Genomic DNA, 20,382 nt, shown 5'->3' with positions numbered 1-20,382 from the left:
ATGTAAGATAAAAAGTTTTAGTTCAATTTACATTTTCCTCAACGAAGTGAAGAAAAGGTCAAGTTCTCATCTGAATTTTACTAAAGAACATAATTCGATTCTAATTTAAGCAGTGAAAATAAAAATCTTCCACTGAAGTTATTTATTTCAAAATGAAATAAATAAATTTAAAGTTCATTTCTAAATTTTTCGGTGGAAGATAGAAAAAGTAATACCGTTCTTGTGAATATTTTCATGGAAGATGAAAAGTTCTAGTTCAATTAAAAATTTTATCTAAGAAGGGAAGAAAAGTTCAAGTTCTCTTCTGAACTTTACCAAAGAACACAATTCAATTCTAATTTATCCAGAGAAAACAAAAATCTTCCACTTCAGTTCTTTATTTCACAAAGACATAAAGAAATTTAAAGTTCAATTCAAATTTTTGGTGGAAGATGGAAAAAGTAATACCATACTTGTGAATATTTTCCCGGAAGATAAAAAGTTCTAGTTCAATTTACAATTTCCTCAACGAAGTGAAGAAAAGGTCAATTTCTCTTCTGAATTTTACTAAAGAACACAATTCAATTCTAATTTCTCCAGAGAAAACAAAAATCTTCCTCTTAAGTTCTTTATTTCAAAATGACATAAAGAAATTGAAAGTTCCATTCTAAATTTATCGGCAGAAGATAGAAAAAGTAATACTATACTTGTGAATATTTCCATGGAAGATAAAAAGTTCTAGTTCAATTTACAATTTCCTTAACGAAGTGAAGAAAAGTTCAAGTTCTCATCTGAATTTTACTAAAGAACACAATTTAATTCTAATTTCACCAGAGAAAATAAAAATCTTCCACTTCACCTCTTTATTTCAAAAGGACATAAAGACATTTAAAGTTCATTTCTAAATTTATCCGTGGAAGATAGAAAAAGTAATACCATACTTGTGAATATTTTCATGGAAGATGAAAAGTTCTAGTTCAATTAAAATTTTCTCGACATAGTGAAGAAAAGTTCTCTTCTGAACTTTACCAAAGATCACACTTCAATTCTAATTTCTCCATAGAAAATAAAAATATTCCACTCCAGTTTTAAGTTCCCCAAAGAAATAAAGAAATTTAAAGTTCTATTCTAAATTTTTAGATGAAAGATAGAAAAAGTAATACTATGATTGTGATTATTTTCCATGAAGATCAAAAGTTTCATTTTATTTATAATTTTTCTTAAATTTGGTTCTGATTTTTCTCAAAGAAATAAAAAATTTAAAGTTCTGTTCCAAATTTTTCATTGAAGATAGAAAAAGTTATACATATATTGTGAATATTCAACATGAAGATATGGAACTCCACTTTAATTCAGAGTTTTCTCGAAGAAGTGCAAAATATTCAAGTTCTCTTCTGAATTTTCTTAAAGAAGAGAAAAAGTTAGCTCAATTCTGAATTTTACCCATGAAAATGAAAAAACCTTCCACTTCAGTTCAAAATTTCTCAAGGACATAAAAATTTAAATTTCAATTCTAAACTTTTCTGTAGAAGATAGGAAAAGTTATACTATGATTGTGATTATTTTCCAGTGAAGATAAAAAGTTCCACTTTAATTCTAATTTTCTTAAATTCAGTTCCGATTTTTTGCAGAGATTAAAAATTTAATTTTTTTGAGTTAGGTTAGTCTAAATTATCATGAGCGCTCATGATAAGTTAACCTAACCTTTTCCGGCGAGTATGGTTAGGTTAGGCTAGATTAAGTTAGGTTAGGTTAAGTTAGGTTAGGTTAGCCCACGTACACTTCACTTAGGTTAGCTTAGGTTAGGTGAGAGACAGGCAAAAAGTTAGGTGTATGATTAGGTTAGGTTAGGTTAGATTAAGTTAGGTTAGGTTAAGTTAGGTTAGGCTAGGTTAGCCTACGTACGCGCGCGTAAGTATTAAAGTTCAAGTTCTCTTCTGAACTTTACCAAAGATCGCACTTCAATTCTAATTTCTCCATAGAAAATAAAAATATTCCACTTCAGTTTTAAGTTCCCCAAAGAAATAAAGAAATTTAAAGTTCTATTCTAAATTTTTAGATGAAAGAAAGAAAAAGTAATACTATGATTGTGATTATTTTCCATGAAGATCAAAAGTTTCACTGTATTTATAATTTTTCTTAAATTTTGTTCTGATTTTTCTCAAAGAAATAAAAAATTTAAAGTTCTGTTCCAAATTTTTCATAGAAGATAGAAAAAGTTATACATTGAATGTTAATATTCAACCTGTAGATATTAAATTCTTTTTTAAGTCAGAGTTTTCCCTAAGAAGCGCAAAATGATCATCTAATATTCTGAATTCAATAAAATAATAGAAAAAATTTGAATTGGGTCGGAATTTTAACCGTGAAAATTAAACATCCGTCCCTTTAAGGTAAAAATTTCCCAATTACATAAATATTTAAATTTCAGTTAGAAAAATTTCTTTGTAATATAGAAAAAGCTATACTCGGTTTGTGATTATTTTCCAGTTAATATAATAAGTTTCACTTAAATTCTAATTTTCCTGAATTCAGTTCCAATTTTTTGGCAAGAGCTAACACACTTAAATTGGTTAATTTATGTTATGTTATCTTATCTTTAGAGCTCATGATAAGTTATCCTAACCTTTTCCGGCGAGTATGGTTAGGTTAGGCTAGATTAAGTTAGGTTAGGTTAAGTTAGGTTAGGTTAGCCCACGTACGCTTCACTTAGGTTAGCTTAGGTTAGGTGAGAGACAGGCGAAAACTTAGGTGTTTGATTAGGTTAGGTTAGGTTAGATTAAGTTAGGTTAGCTTAAGTTAGGTGAGGCTAGTTTCGCCTACGTACGCTCGCTTACGTAGGCTAACCTAGCCTAACCTAACTTAACCTAACCTAACTTAATCTAACCTAACCTAACCTAAACATACACCTAACTTTTTGCATGTCTCTCACCTAACCTAAGCTAACCTAAGTGAAGCGTACGTGGGCTAACCTAACCTAACTTAACCTAACCTAACTTAATCTAGCCTAACCTAACCATACTCGCCGGAAAAGGTTAGGTTAACTTATAATGAGCGCTCATGATAAGTTAACCAAACCAAACTTAAAAAATTTAAATTTTTAATCTCTTTGCAAAAAATCGGAACTTAATTTAAGAAAATTAAAATTAAAGTGAAACTTATTATCTTCACTGGAAAATAATCACAATCATAGTATAACTTTTCCTATCTTCTACAGAAAAGTTTAGAAGTGAAATTTAAATTTTTATGTCTTTGAGAAATTTTGAACTGACGTGGAAGGTTTTTTCATTTTCATGGGTAAAATTCAGAATTGAGCTAACTTTTTCTCTTCTTTAAGAAAATTCAGAAGAGAACTTGAACATTTTGCACTTCTTCGAGAAAACTCTGAATTAAAGTGGAGTTCCTTATCTTCATGTTGAATATTCACAATCAATGTATAACTTTTTCTATCTTCTATTAAAAATTTTGAACAGAACTTTAAATTTTTTTTTTATTTGAGAAAAATCAGAACCAAATTTAAGAAAAATTATAAATAAAGTGAAACTTTTGATCTTCATGGAAAATAATCACAATTATAGTATTACTTTTTCTTTCTTTCATCTAAAAATTTAGAATAGAACTTTAAATTTCTTTATTTCTTTGGGGAACTTAAAACTGAAGTGGAATATTTTTATTTTCTATGGAGAAATTAGAATTGAAGTGCAATCTTTGGTAAAGTTCAGAAGAGAACTTGAACTTTAATACTTACGCGCGCGTACGTAGGCTAACCTAGCCTAACCTAACTTAACCTAACCTAACTTAATCTAACCTAACCTAACCTAATCATACACCTAACTTTTTGACTGTCTCTCACCTAACCTAAGTGAAGCGTACGTGGGCTAACCCAACCTAACTTAACCTAACCTAACTTAATCTAGCCTAACCTAACCATACTCGCCGGAAAAGGTTAGGTTAACTTATCATGAGCGCTCATGATAATATAAACTAACCTAACTTAAACAATTTAAATTTTTAATATCTATGCAAAAAATCGGAACTGAATTTAAGAAAATTAGAATTAAAGTGAAAATTTTTATCTTCACTGGAAAATAATCACAATCATAGTATAACTTTTCCTATCTTCTACAGAAAAGTTTAGAACTGAAATTTAAATTTTTATGTCTTTGAGAAATTTTGAACTGAAGTGGAAGGTTTTTTCATTTTCATGGGTAAAATTCAGAATCGAGCTAACTTTTTTCTCTTCTTTAAGAAAATTCAGAAGAGAACTTGAACATTTTGCACTTCTTCGAGAAAACTCTGAATTAAAGTGAAGTTCCATATCTTCATGTTGAATATTCACAATCAATGTATAACTTATTCTATCTTCTATAAAAAATTTGGAACAGAACTTTAAATTTTTTATTTCTTTGAGAAAAATCAGAACCAAATTTAAGAAAAATTATAAATAAAGTGAAACTTTTGATCTTCATGGAAAATAATCACAATCATAGTATTACTTTTTCTATCTTTCATCTAAAAATTTAGAATAGAACTTTAAATTTCTTTATTTCTTTGGGGAACTTAAAACTGAAGTGGAATATTTTCATTTTATATGGAGAAATTAGAATTGAAGTGTGATCTTTGGTAAAGTTCAGAAGAGAACTTGAACTTTTCTTCACTATGTCGAGAAAATTTTAATTGAACTAGAACTTTTCATCTTCCATGAAAATATTCACAAGTATGGTATTACTTTTTCTATCTTCCACGGATAAATTTAGAAATGAACTTTAAATTTCTTTATGTCCTTTTGAAATAAAGAGGTGAAGTGGAAGATTTTTATTTTCTCTGGTGAAATTAGAATTAAATTGTGTTCTTTAGTAAAATTCAGATGAGAACTTGAACTTTTCTTCACTTCGTTAAGGAAATTGTAAATTGAACTAGAACTTGTTATCTTCCATGGAAATATTCACAAATATAGTATTACTTTTTCTATCTTCCACCGATAAATTTAGAATGGAACTTTAAATTTCTTTATGTCATTGTGAAATAAAGAACTTAAGTGGAAGATTTTTGTTTTCTCTGGAGAAATTAGAATTGAATTGTGTTCTTTATTAAAATTCAGAAGAGAACTTGACCTTTTCTCCACTTTGTTGAGGAAATTGTAAATTGAACTAGAACTTTTTATCTTCCTGGAAAATATTCACAAGTATGGTATTACTTTTTCCATCTTCCACCAAAAATTAGAATTTAACTTTAAATTTCTTTATGTCTTTGTGAAATAAAGAACTGAAGTGGAAGATTTTTATTTTCTCTGGATAAATTAGAATTGAATTGTGTTCATTGGTAAAGTTCAGAAGAGAACTTGAACTTTTCTTCACTTCGTAGAGAAAATTTTAAATTGAACTAGAACTTTTAATCTTCCATGAAAATATTCACAAGTATGGTATTACTTTTTCTATCTTCCACCAAAAAATTTAGAAATGAACTTTAAATTTATTTATGTCATTGTGAAATAAAGAAATTAAGTGGAAGATTTTTATTTTCTTTGGTGAAATTAGAGTTGAATTGTGTTCTTTAGTAAAATTCAGAAGAGAACTTGAACTTTTCTTCACTTCGTTGAGGAAATTGTAAATTGAACTAGAACTTTTTATCTTCCATGAAAATATTCACAAGTATAGTATTACTTTTTCTATCTTCAGCCGAAAAATTTAAAATTGAAATTTAAATTTATTTATGTTTTCGTGAAATAAATAACTTAAGTGGAAGATTTTTATTTTCTCTGGTGAAATTAGAATTGTTTTGTTTTCTTTAGTAAAATTCAGTGGAGAACTTGAACTTTTCTTCACTTCGTTGATGAAATTGTAAATTGAACTATAAATTTTTATCTTCCGGGAAAATATTCACAAGTATGTTATTACTTTTTCCATCTTCAACCGAAAAATTTAGAATTGAACTTTAATTTCTTTATGTCTTTGTGAAATTAAGAACTTAAGTGAAAGATTTTTGTTTCCTCTGGAGAAATTAGCATTGAAGTGTGTTCTTTGGTAAAGTTCAGAAGAGAACTTGAACTTTTCTTCACTTCGTTGAGAAAATTTTAAATTGGACAAGAACTTTTCATCTTCCATGAAAATATTTACAAGTTTGGTATTACTTTTTCTATCTTCCACCGAAAAATTAGAATTGAACTTTAAGTTTCTTTATGTCCTTGTGAAATAAAGAACTGAATTAGAAGATTTTTGTTTTCTCTGGAGAAATTAGAATTGGAGCGTGTTCTTTGGTAAAATTCAGAAGAGATCAAAAACTTTTCTTCACTTCTTTGAGAAAATTTTAAATTGAACTAGAACTTTTCATCTTCCATGAAAATATTTACAAGTATAGTATTACTTTTTCTATCTTCCACCGAAAAATTTAGAAATGAACTTTAAATTTCTTTATTTCATTGTGAAATAAAGAACTTAAGTGGAAGATTTTTATTTTCTTTGGTGAAATTAGAATTGAATTGTGTTCTTTAGTAAAATTCAGAAGAGAACTTGAACTTTTCTTCACTTCGTTGAGGAAATTGTAACTTGAACTAGAACTATTTATCTTTCATGAAAATATTCACAAGTATGGTATTACTTTTTCTATCTTCCGCCGAAAAATTTAGAATTGAACTTTAAATTTCTTTATGTCATTGTGAAATAAAGAACTTAAGTGGAATATTTTTATTTTCTCTGGTGAAATTAGAATTGTATTGTATTCCTTAGTAAAATTCAGTAGAGAACTTGAACTTTTCTTCACTTCGTTGAGGAAATTGTAAATTGAACTAGAACTTTTTATCTTCCGGGAAAATATTCACAAGTATGGTATTACTTTTTCCATCTTCCACCGAAAAATTTAGAATTGAACTTTAAATTTGAAGATTTTGAATTGGAAAATTTGAATCTTCCTGAATTGGAAGATTTTTGTTTTCTCTGGAGAAATTAGAATTGGAGCGTGTTCTTTGGTAAAATTCAGAAGAGATCAAAAACTTTTCTTCACTTTGTTGAGAAAATTTGGAACATTATTTTAAATTTTTTCATCCCCTTGAGAAAAATCTGAACCGAAGTGGCAAATTTTTATATTATTTGGAAAAAATTGAATTGATTAAAAACTAATTTCTTTTTCATTGAGAAAGTGGGTGAAAAAGATAAGTACTTCAAGTTGGAAAATGGGTTTAGGAGGGACATTAAGAAAGTAACTTGCTCTGAAATGGTCTTTGAAAAGTATTTCTTGGTGTTGAGGTATCCAAAAAGCTGTAAAGTAGAGTTGTGGGTGAAAAAGATAAGTGCTTCAAGTTGAAAAATGGATTTATGAGTGACATTAAGAAAGTAACTTGCTCTGAAATGGTCTTTGAAAAGAATTTCTTGATGTTGAGGTATCCAAAAGGCTGTAAAGTTTAGTTGAGGTTGAAAAAGATAAGTACTTCAAGTTGGAAAATGGGTTTATGATGGAGATTAAGAAAGTAACTTGCTCTGAAATGGTCTTTGAAATGTATTTCTTGGTTTTGAGGTACCCAAAAAGCTGTAAATTATTGTTGTGATCGAAAAAGATAAGTACTTCAAGTTGCAAAATGGGTTAATGAGGGACATTAAGAATGTAACTTGCTCTGAAATGACTTTTGAAAAATATTTCTTGGTGTTGAGGTATCCAAAAAGGTGTAAAGTATAGTTTCGGGTGAAAAAGATAAGTACTTCAAGTTTGAAAATGGGTTTAGGAGGGAAATTAAGAAAGTAAAGTGCTATGAAATGGTCTTTGATAATAATTTCTTGATGTTTAGGTGACAAAATAGCTGTAAATTATAGTTTAGGGGCAAAAAGATAAGTCCAGCAAGTCGAAAACTGCGTTTAGGTGTGAGATTAAGAATGTAACTTGCTCTGAAATGGTCTATGAAAAGTATTTCTTGGCGTTGAGGTATCCAAAAAGCTGTAAAGTATAGTTGTGAGTGAAAAAGATAAGTACTTCAAGTTGGAAACTTGGTTTAGGAGTGACATTGCGAAAGTAACTTGCTCTGAAATGGTCTTTGAAAAGTATTTCTTGGTGTTGAGGTATCCAAAAAGCTGTAAGGTATAGTTGTGATGAAAAAGATAAGTACTTCAATTTGGAAAATGGGTTTATAAGGGACATTAAGAAAGTAACTTTCTCTGAAATGGTCTTTGAAAAGTATTTCTTGGTGTTGAGGTAACCAAAAGGCTGTAAAGTATAGTTTTGGTGAAAAATATAAGTACTTCAAGTTGGAAAATGGGTTTTGGAGGGACATTAAGAAAGTAACTTGCTCTGAAATGGTCTTTGAAAAGTATTTCTTGGTGTTGAGGAATACAAAAAGCTGTAAAGTATAGTTGTGGGTGAAAAAGATAAGTGCTTCAAGTTGCAAAATGGGTTTAGGAGTGACATTAAGAAAGTAACTTGCTCTGAAATGGTCTTTGAAAAGAATTTCATGTTGTGGAGGTATCCAAAAAGCTGTAGAGTATAGTTGAGAGTGAAAAAGATAAGTACTTCAAGTTGGAAAATGGGTTTAGGAGTGAAATTAAGAAAGTAACTTGCTCTGAAATGGTCTTTGAAATGTATTTCTTTGTGTTGAGGTAACCAAAAAGCTGTAAAGTATAGTTGTGATCGAAAAAGATAAGTGCTTCAAGTTGCAAACTGTGTTTAGGAGTGAAATTAAGAAAGTAACTTGCTCTGAAATGAATTTTGAAAAATATTTCTTGTTGTTGAGGTATCCAAAAAGGTGTAAAGTATAGTTTCGGGGGAAAAAGATAAGTACTTCAAGTTAGAAAATGGGTTTAGGAGGGAAATTAAGAAAGTAACTTGCTCTGAAGTTGTTCTGAAAAGTGGATCTGGAAAATAGGTTCTGGAACTTGTTCTGAAAAGATATAATAAAGCCATAAAAAGTATTAAAAAAAATGGAGGGGGGACTCTTTGGGGGGGGGGGCCCGGGAGGGTGTTTGGGGGACCCTTGGGGGAGGGGGCCCTTCTGTGATCGAAATTTTTACTTTTTAGTTTACTTTTTTTTTGCAGCGCATACCTGCGGCACATCCTGCGGTGCTTTCCTGCGGTGCCTCCCTGCGGCGCATCCTGCGGCGCTTTCCTGACCCGTGGCGCATCCCTGCGGCACATCCTGCGGCGCTTTCCTGACCCGCGGTGCATCCCTGCGGCACATCCTGCGGCGCTTTCCTGGCCCACGGCGCATCCCGGCAGCGCTTCTCTGGTCCGGAGGACCTATGGGGCCGGGGGAGGGCCTTTCGGGCACAGTGAGGGCCTTTGGAGCACAGGTAGGGCCTTTGGGGGTCCGGGGGGACAGTTGGGGGCCTGGGGGACATTTGGGGACCGGTGGAGGGCCTTTGGGCCCCCGTTGGACCTTTGGGAGCTCGATGGGCCTTTGGGGGGCCGGGGGAGGGCCTTTGGCGGTCTGGGTGGGCCTTTGGGGGCGCCGGTGGCTCTTTGGGAGCCCGGGGGACTTTGAGGACCGGGGGGAGGGCCTTTGGGGTCCGGGGTGCCCTTTGGGGGTCCGGGGGGCCCTTTGAGGACCAGAGGAGGGCCTTTGAGGGTCTGAGGAGGGCGTTTGGGGGTTGGGGCTCTATGGGAGCTTGGGGGACCTTTGAGTACCGGGGGCTTCCTTCGGGGTTGGGGTGGGGGATCGGAACCCTTTGGGGTTGGGGTAGAGGACCTCACAACACTGTTCAAATGGAACTTGTGTATTATAACGACCACAGAGTTTCACCCTCAAATTCTCTTCTAAAACCTTTCCTAAAATCTTCTTTCAAAATGTCTCTAACTGTTTCGCCGAAATAATCCCATAAAATGGATAAAACGGTTTCGCCCAAATAATCCCTAAACGTAATTTCAGCGTGTTCCTTTTGTTTGGCATCTCTGCGCTAACGCATTTCAAATTTCTAGGAAACCCTTTCCTACGTTAATCTCTTCATCTCATAAATTTTCCTAGCTAAACTATTAGGGTTTCGTTAGAATATCAATTTATCTCTCCGACTTAAAGCTCCGTGAAGCCGTATTTAAAAATAGAATTTCTATCTCTTTAGACTCCCGCATAATTCCAAGATAACAAGTGATGTCAATTATAATTCCTGACACTAAAGATCAATGAAGCCCTATTTAAAAATAGAATATTAATTTTTCTCTCTGACCTAAAGAACGTTTATCCCTCAGATCTAAGATTAAAGAAGCCTTAATGTTTCTTAATTCTCCCCTTCGTGAATCAATAATTTCCCCTAGCGATTATGTAAATCAAGTTCACAGGTGCTACTCGTGACAGGACCACGTGGTTTATGGTTTTCCAAGTGAGAAAGTTCCTTTTTTTCCAAGTTAGAAAATTCCTGTTTTTCAAATTCTCAGTGAGAAAACCATAAACCACGTGGTCCTGTCACCCTGTTTTTCAAATTCTCACTGACAAAAAACATAAAACATCCATAATATGATGTAGACATCCGAGAAAAACATCAAATAAATTGAACAACACACAAACCATCCATGAAAACAACCATAAATGTGAGAAAATTCATGTTTTTTCATGTGACAAAGTTCCTGTTTTTCAAATTCTCACTGACAAAAACCATTAAACAGACATGAATTGCTGTTGACATCCATAAATGTGACAAAATTCCTGTTTTTTCATTCTCACTGAGAAAACCATAAACCACGTGGTTCTGTCACGAGTCGGACCCCCTCCTCTACTATAAATATACGTAGCTTACGAATTAACTTGCGTAACGAACTTCTATGTTCGTATATTTTTATTACACATTTTTAGTCAATACCTCGCCCTTTACGCTAAAGTTCGAATTTTGTTCCAATTCTTTAAGAATGACCCCTGAATCACAAAGGCCGTTAATTAAAATAAATAGCTTTGATGAAAGTACAAAAAAATTAGCATAAAGAGCGAGGTAATGACTAGGGGGAACCCAATCATATACATAATAATTTCTGTTAATTTTAAGTTTTGATGTTGCTCCTTAATTTCAGTTGAAATTATTTTGTTTTTCATTTAATTTCTGATCGTTTTTAAAATAATGATGGGAGATCCGACGCCCCCTTTATAGTAATGCCCCTTGCCCCTGGAAATATCTTCCCACGTAACTCCCAAAAGAAACATCCTCTATCTTTCTTCTTGCAAAAAAATACAAAATTCCACATTTTGCAGATAGGAGCTTGAAACCTCTACAATAGGGTTCTCTGATACGCTCAATCTGAGGGTGTGATTTTCATTAAGGTTCTATGCCTTTTAGGCGGCGTTTTTCCTTTTTTCGAAAATAAGGTCAATTTTCTCAGGCCCGTAAATTTTTATGAGTAAGACTAAATTCGATGAAACTTATATATTTGAAATCAGCATAAAAATTTGATTCTTTTGATGTATCTATTGTTATCAAAATTCTGTTTTTTAGAGTTTCGGTTACTATTGAGCCGGGTCGCTCCTTACTTATAGTTCGTTACCACTAACTTTTTGATAGTATTTATGGCGGAATTACGTAAGAATCATTATAGGAAAAACACTTTTTCTCGTATCTGTTTCTTGTGGATGTTGTATGTGTATCACTTTAAGTTACACAGTTGTACATAGTCTACTTCTGGGATTACTGCCAATAATTCGCTAAACTCACCTCTCTTCCAGATTCTCCTTTGTCCCCTTTTGGTCCATCATATCCTTTATCGCCAGTTGGTCCAACAGGTCCTCTAGTACCATCAAATCCAGGTTCACCCTTTTGTCCTTTCATTCCTGGCAGTGCTATAGCAGCGTCACCTTTACCACCTTTTTCACCGGGCACACCGGGCAACCCACGCGGTCCAGAAGGACCAGGCGACCCTGGAAAACCAGGAGAACCCTAAAATGAGAATAAAAACTTTAGCCACTGCTATTTTCCTAAGTTTAATTTTATCTTTTTAAATTAATAAAGGGTCTAGAATTGAAGTTGGAAACTATTGCTCTAAGGAAGTGGCATCCAACATGGAATATTGGCTCTGCATAGAAATGTCTGACCCAAGGTCATACACAAAAGTAAATATTGGGAGAGGAATGACGGGTTAGAAAAAAACAAAAAGTATCAGAATTCAGGGGGAGTCGATCCGTAAACTCTTTTGTGTACACGTCTGTCCCACCCCTCAAAGTGCAAGCTACGCTGAGACGACAGTCAAAAAAGCTAGGACAGGAGTCTGCAGCATTTTTATGAGTCCAAATTGCTCATAACCACAGCAGATTTTTCAATATAAAAGCCAACACCATCAACTATTTTTCTTAGAATAAATTATTTGTTTTCAAAGGATATTCAACATTGGTTTCTCAACTATTTTTTTTTTTTTTTTTTTTTTTATATTGGCTGTGTTTTGCTGACTGCGTTGAAATAGTTTTAAGAACCTGACATGCGTCAGTGACGTAGACACATATATTGCTTTCTTGAAAAATGATGCTGCATGTTGCAAAAACTTACATTTTGTGAAACAGTGCCACAGTGACTCATCAGTAAGCTTATAAAAAATCTTCCTTTTTTAGTTGTATCTCCCTTGTCTCATGTTGGTTTATGCTTGCTTATGAACCTTTTGTGTTTTTTTCGTATTTTAGTTCACCCAGTTAATTTGAATTAAGATGCAATTTTTAGGACTTGAAGGTATTATGGCATCATTTTCCAATAACGCCTGCAAACGGCAAAAGGATAGATATGATAATTTTGAAAACAAAATTTTATACATCTTGAGAATTAAATTCGACATTTGAAGGTGTTAGACTAACCAATATAGCGTGTATATTCGTTTGAGGGGAATAGAGCATAAATTTTTATTTAAAATTTAGTCAGGTAAGGCTTTTTGAAATACCTTAGCAAAAATATTATGGACAAGGTAAATAGTTGTTATCTAAATCGAAATAATGTTCATCTTGTATATAAATTATTCGGAGTCAGCGATTGGTATGACTTCTGGTTTGACCGAGCGTCAGAACAGATGACACTAAAAGTAAGACAACAGAAAAATTCTTTTACACATGTCTGTTCGAGCTATTTCCGATTTCTATCAAAATCAACCCTTGACTCTGTTATTGGAGAATCTGAAGGGCTATGCCCTATTACTGCCTTCGGGGTCATCTTGAAATATCAGAGATTTGTTATCCACTCTTTGCTTGTACATAAACACCAATTTTAGTCGAAGCTGTCAAGAGGGAAGATTGAACCCCAGGGGATAAATTCCTTGTCCTCCCCTCCCCTCCCCTCGCCAACTTTTTTGTTTAGCACCATGGTATCAATAGAAAGGGACGTGATAGGCCATAGCAATGGCTCTGGGTATTTGAAGCTAAAAACTACACGCAACATTTCCATGGCCCTCTCACGGAATTGTATTTTTGGTTGTATAGAATGTATTTTCCCAAATCTTTTAACAGCTGATCCGTTTTATTTTCAATGTTCGATTCAGTAGGGGATAAGATCATAGCAATTTTTAAAATAAAAGATGTTCTGATTACATATTAAAAAAAAAAAATTTTTAACTTGTAGTGAAAATTTTCGCTTTAAATAGAGCATCGTACGTTGAGCCTCAGAAGCCTTGGATTTTGTAACCCTTTGAGACCTCTATAATTCATGTTTCCTTAAACACCAGAGGTTTCTATGTTTGCTATGCCTTCATTTTCGGAACATTTTTAAACATAAATTATGTTTTTAGTGTTGCTCTGTTAAGCCTTTTACTCAATGAAGAATCGACTAAATTATTTTGAAAAAATGCCCTCTAAAATATTTAGACATGCTATAATGCTTTATTTCTTCTTTAAATTTGAAGTTCCTACTTTTTTTTTCTTCTTTTTATCTAGCAGAGCTTAGGGATTTTCATTACGGAAGTATGTATTTTATATATTACAGCAGGATTCCCCACAAAAGTTGGAACAAAATACCCAAGATGGAAAAACTTGCCAGCATGGGAGAATGTGCACCAACCAGGTGCACATTGTGCACTAGCCTAGTGCACAATAAAAGTATTATAACTACAATAAATACTGGTAACCGGTAAATTAGAGCTTTCAAATTCGGCTTTATTGATTTCATAAATTCTCCCTCAATTTTTTGGTGTTTTTTGTCCTTCATCTGTCCACTCAGAGTAGCCTTTCCTCGGATATCAGGTAAAATTGTATTTTTATTTCTTTAATTTGCTATGTAGAAGGTGAAAACACTACTGAAAGCAGCTTTTAATGCTCTTTTTAAGTATACTAATCTTTTCTGTGGCAGATTCTAATTTGAGCCCTTAAAGATGATACCTTGTTCCTTATTATTTGCCAGTAGAAAATGGTTACCAAAATCTTTGAAGACTCCTTTTAAAAAATAATGAATACTTACTTATCTCATTCCTAAAAGTGTGTTACTTCACTTTACACCCCTCTGGAAAAGTATTAGCCCACTATATACATTAAAACTGTATTTTACAATAGAGTAACCCTTTTCTTCTTTATTGTTTTACGGCGAAAGCTAATCAATAGTTGGCGAGAAAAGAGCCATTCTATCCTAAAAAACAACAACAAATGAACATATACAATAGGCTGCATATTTATCCATCATGATGGGGGGGGGGGGGTAAAGTAAAACAATACACTTTAAGGAATGAGATAAGTAAGTATATATTATTGTTTTAAGGCAGTTTTCAGAATTTTTGATAACAATTTTCTATGGGCAAATAATAAGTAACAAGGTGTTACTTTATTGGTCCCTTCAAGAGCTCAAAATAGTGTTCGCAAAAGGCAATCATTACAGTGATATGAAAGACCATGAAAAGACCCATTAAGTAGTCGGTGTACCGTCTATCGTGTAAAGTAATGCAAAAACTACCAATTCACCTGGAAACCGGGGAAAGGCTGCTCAGATTCTGCACGAGAAGGGCATAAAACACAAAGAAATGCAGGAAGAATTTTTAAAATCAATAAATTCGAGACATATCAGCACATTTTTCCTTAAAGAACATGATTATGGATATAGAGGTCAAAATAGGAGAGTTCCTTGTTGGCAACGATTTGCTTTTCTCGCTTGAGGACAAATTGATCTATCTATTAAAGTTGTTTCATAGGCAGGAAGTCCTAAACTGAGAGAAAGTCAGACAGAATAAGTTCCCAAACATTTTTAGACAGAGATCGTACTCCTACTGTCGGCAAGTGCTGATAAATCACTACAAAACCCCCACACTCAATCATTATCGACGAAACGATGAACAAAACTGTTTTCAAACGGCTCATTTTTTGTAGATGTTGTAATCTTTGAAGCCTGTTAGTTTTGTAGAGGAAAATCTGAAAAAATATAGGGGACCTAGACATTGTAAGCTACCTGGACGGGACTGCTGAAGGTCAGCTCTAGAGTTCTAACAATTCTTTCTAATCTCTAATGGATTCTGGTGTCAATCTTATAAAACTAGGTAGGCTTCAGCGCTTATAAAACGAACACGATGATGGGTATGAAAAGCAGTTGGACGATAAAGATAAAAGCGAAGCATGATAGGTTATTGTTACCTAATCCTGAGACCTTTTGTAGCTCAGTATGATTCGAAAATATTACCAAGATTTTGGAGGACCTTTGCCGTATAGTGACGAGCCACTTCTGGACCCGCCCGAAAAGAAAGGCCATGTTCTAGGAGCTCAGAGGGGCTCCCCGCAATGGCTTTCCAGACAAAATGCTTTAGACATAATCAATGACTTTAAACTCTGCGTCAAGCAGATACAGGACAATTTTACTTGTTGAAAAAGAAGAGCCAGAAGCGGCAAAAATCTTTGTCACAATTTTATGTTAAAAGAATACATGAAACATATTATATACACCAAGTCTGTAAATCTAAAAAGAGAAGAGTTATTCCTATTGGCCTCTAAGCTTTACTTTGAACAAGAAACGACTGCCCGTCTATTCTCCTTGCAAGGAAAAAAAAATTGAAGTTCAGAGAATCATCCAAGTATCAAGGAGATCGTCACTAAATGTTTCTGTTGAAGCAGTGTCTTAGCTAGTCAACCAATTTCCATTTGGTCATGACACTTACAACTTTATGGATGATATAGACACAAAAGTCTTGTTGGATGGCGGGGTCCCACCACAATTTCTTTTGTCAAGAGTTCGAGCACCGCTCGTGGGGTTTTGAACTGGTGGAAAAAGATTGCTTCGTCTAGACGATAGTTTGATTGGTGGCAGAAACCCTATTTTTGAACTAGATGGCGTCCATCAAGACGTAAAGTGGAATGGCAAAAATCGATAGTCTTCTTCAAGCGAGTCGGTATACTTTTAGACTTACTCACTGAAATACCGTTGTGGAAAGACTCCTTGGCGTTTCGGAAATGAAAAACGTAATAGGCATGGGCATACGGAAGGGAGGCAGGGGTGGGGGGGGGGGGGGGTGCAGCTGTCCCACTAGAACTTAAAATTTACACTAGATATGGCTGAAAAGCAGGTGCTTGAAAAAGCAGTTGAAAAAAGGTAGATGGCTAAAAAAGCTGTTGATATAAGGTAGATGGTTGAAAAAGCTAGAAACAAACAGCTGGAATGATAGAATCAAAGTCAAACAAGAAGCAATTATCCATAATGTCTTGGAAATATTTAGCTCTAATCCAAGAAGATTAATGCTGAAGCTTCTTGATGATTTATGATTTGCGGTAATTAGTTATTAGAAAAGATTTCATAGGTATGATAGAACTTGCTGGCAATGTAAGGTTTTGTGAACTGTCAATATAACTTAAGCTCCCCGCCCTTCATCACAGAATCGGCTGCCACCCCCCCCCCCTAGAGAAGAAGCTACGTACGGCCATGGTAATGGGTTCAAAATGTAACTTTAGCTGAGACGATATTCCTTGGGCATGGGATACTGCATTAAGGCTCCCCGATGTTCAACGAGAGAGAAAATGAAAATCACTGAAATGTAATGTGAATGATTACGAATACATCACTTATTAGGTGTCAGGAAGGATTATTCTTCAGTTCAAATTCTTAAATTAGGTCTTAGACAGGAAAAAAAACTCCTGAGCCTCTGGTAAAGAGCTGTGAGTCATAAAACATCGTCAGATTAAAAACTGACTATCATCTCATTATTAAATTTTCTGTAGTATGCCCAAAATTCAAGTAGTTAGCCCCTTTGTCTTGACAGTATTTAATTCTTAGTTAGACAGACACCCTATAGCTTCAAGTTTATTTATATTTTCATTCATAATGGTATGCTAGTACTATTCTACTCTTTTTTGGAACTCAATAGTTAGAGACAACTTGAGATATTAGCTAACCAGGGCTTATATGGTTATTCAAAACAACTAAAAGATGTATTTCGCTTTATGAACAGTTGAAAGACGCCATGTCTTTTAAAATATGGTATGTCTTTTTGTTTGTTAGTTTTACTTAAGGGGATAAAATTTATCTGTTCCAAAAGCTACCTATAAAGAGTTAAAATCCAAATATATATGTAGATGAACAGAGGCCTAATATTTTGAAGAGAAGAGTCTGAAGGTTTTTGCCTGGCATTATTTCTCAAATTCCTTGAAGCGTGCATCTTTAGTTCTGAATATTCTAAATTTTTCCTGGGCGGTTCTTTCTATCTGTCTCGGAGGATTCTGTCCCTATCCGCCAATGCTACCCCCCTGCTCATAGGATTTCGACTCTGTACCTCGCGAAAACCTTTGGCGAATCATGTTGGAAGATGGTATGCCGGTTGAATTCATAGAGCTGTTGAAGGTTGCTACGAGCATTGCAAATCGACAGTAAGAGTGCTGGGCGAAGAAACTGAGCCCTTCAATGTTGAAAGGGGTGTAAAACAGGGGTGCATATTGTCCCCTGTTTTGTTTAACTACTGTATGGAATGGATTCTAGAGAGTGCACTCTCGAGTTTTGATGATGTTGTTATGGGATTGGGCATTAACGTGTCTGACCTGGACTACGCGGATGACATCAACGCTCTTGCTGCTGATCCAGCAACTGGAAACTACTAAATGAAATTGCTCTGAATGAAATTCTCTCAGCTACTCAGGGTATGAAAATCAACACGGCCAAAACTAAAGTCATGGACCTAAACATACAGTCGGATTATCAGCTTGTGCTTTACGGACAAGAATTGGAAAAAGTCGACAGCTTCACCTATCTTGGCTCAATAATAGACACTCGTGGAGGCTGTGACCTTGACGTACAGAATAGAATCAACAAAGCACAAGCTATCTTCTCACAACTCTGCCGCCATTTGTGGATCCGGCGGGAGATCAGCATGAAGACAAAATTTCTGTCTATAAAGCGGCTTTTAGATCTATTCTCTTCTATGCAGTCGAAACTTGGCCACTGAAGGCGCTTCCTCTCCATAATTTGGAAGTCTTTAACCACCGCTATTTACGAAAAATCTTTAGGATTCAATGCTTTAATAATATATCAAATACTTATGTGCGGCACCACTACTGTAGCATTAAAGCTACCACCACGTCGGTCAAATAGAGAAGACTGCGTTGACTTGGTCATGTCCTTATAAGGCTCATTGACCACACCAAAAAGCAAGTGCTTCTAGCTGCCCCGTTGCCAGATTGGCGCACGCGACCTGGCGGTCAATTTAAGAATCGGGACAACTGCCAAAAACGACCTCGACCCCATTGGCAGATTTCGAAAGTTTGGTAGAAAGTGGGAGAGCTGCTGGCTCTGGTTTGCTGAAGATTCTGTCTGTATTTATTTTAACTTATCGTCTGGTTATTATAGTGACAATTAGGCTCTGGTATGTTTGCATACAGCGACAAAATTATATGTATTTTTGTATGTATGTAATCAATTTTCTCGCTGAGTAATTACCTCTAAAACATTATAGAAAATTTGTTTAAATTCTGTCTGTATTTATTTTAACTTATCGTCTGGTTTTTATAGTGACAATTAGGCTCTGGTATGTTTGCATACAGTGATAAAAATTGTGAAATATAATTATAGAGTAAAACTTTTGATAAGGGGATTTATTGATTTATGGATAGAGTCTGGCACGTGCAATTGTAAAAAAAGAACAGTGTCATACAGAAATTTGAGTTTTCTCTTTAAAATATTTATAACTTGACACATTTGATAACACGATCAGTTGAGCATTAGCGTTAACTGCTTCTATATATCAAACGGTTAGGGATGCTTGTAAGGTTAGGGGTGAGATCCCTAGATATATTGGTTAAACTTGGTGCCTTGAATGGGCGTCAGGTTTAAATTCGATACTTATAACATGTTCTAAGATTATTTACAAATAACTGTCACGCATTCAATTATTCTAATGATCACGCCAACAAATTAAACATATTGGATTTTGCATTATAGGCAGCCAAAACATATATATTCATTTTCAGTAAAATACTCGTAAAACCAAGTCCTTTTATTAAACGATGGGAAGTTTTTGGAAAGATCATAACTAAAGCTTTAGGCGGAGGTTACAGTATAGCACGATTAGAGATATGAAAGGCATAGCACCTTTCTTATTGTGTAATTTCTTCATTCTATCTTACAAATTGTATCCCTGTCTTGGAGCTTCACCTCTTGGAGCTTCACAAAATAACGTAATCTAAAGCAGATTGGATTGCTAGACAATTCAAATTGCAGTTTCTGAATTTTCGTCATGAAAACCAATGTATGAGCAGGACATGTTTGCGATTCAACAGCACTTTTTGCTTATAATTCTGCGAAAATTTGATTAATATTAAAATGGGACTACTTACGTCAGTTCCATTGCATCCATCAAGACCAGGGATTCCCGGAGGTCCCATAGGTCCAGGAATTCCTGGAATTCCATTGATACCAGGGAATCCAGGCATGCCCATTTTTCCCTAAAAAAGAAACAATTGTATTCTTTGCATTGACTGTAAGTAATTTTACTTTGCTGTCTCCTTTGTACACGTTAGGATTGTAATGATAATATCAAATTTTTCGCCTAGTTTTTAAGAAAGGTTTTTTAGAAATGAAACGACTCTAAGTTACATGGCTACTCACAGAAAGCTTTTTGAAGGGGACTGGTCTGTAGAATTTTTTTTTTTTTTTTTAAGAATTAGAGGTTTGGAAACAGAGTTGTTTTAACTAGAATGGTTCAGGATTTTTTAATATTCCAGTATATTTATATGTATAAGTTTTTGGTCTCCCTTGCGAACGAGCAAGTCTCTGGCATGTCCCACACCTTTTCTGGTGCCATATACCAGAATACGTAATAGGCATGACCATCATGAAATTCAGTGGAATAATTCTATTAATACCTTTACCCACTCATTTTTTCATGTCAAGATCATTCAATAATACATTAGGTACAGAAGGATTGCTGAACACTAAATTTTCATGGAATATAAAAAGAATATGTGGTGTAATTTAAAGACTGTCTCAGTTACTTGATGATAAACTTTAAGACCTTCTACACAATCTATTGTTTTATCTGGCTATTGTTGGAGGAAGAAAATTACAGTGAATGAAAAGTCGTGAGCGG

The 20,382-nt window shown here is 34.2% G+C and overlaps 1 protein-coding gene across 1 annotated transcript in view; it reads right to left on the bottom strand.

The window, feature by feature from the left end:
• The window catches only part of Col4a1 (Collagen type IV alpha 1), a 241,450-nt gene that overhangs the window by 130,346 nt on the left and 90,722 nt on the right, over nt 1-20,382 (bottom strand). The window contains exons 5-6 of the mRNA XM_089104421.1: nt 19,631-19,738; nt 11,589-11,810 (exon numbers count right to left, since the gene is read on the bottom strand). Coding sequence (XP_088960547.1) covers nt 11,589-11,810; nt 19,631-19,738 — 330 coding nt within the window. The remainder of the gene's footprint in view (nt 1-11,588; nt 11,811-19,630; nt 19,739-20,382) is intronic.

This window comes from Artemia sp. Qi Xiang Cuo, chromosome 18 (assembly GCF_049724085.1).
Source record: "Artemia sp. Qi Xiang Cuo chromosome 18, ASM4972408v1, whole genome shotgun sequence".
Taxonomy (NCBI): domain Eukaryota; kingdom Metazoa; phylum Arthropoda; class Branchiopoda; order Anostraca; family Artemiidae; genus Artemia; species Artemia sp. Qi Xiang Cuo.
The sequence above is the reverse complement of the archived record's forward strand: the minus strand, read 5'-3'. Positions and strand labels throughout refer to the sequence as shown.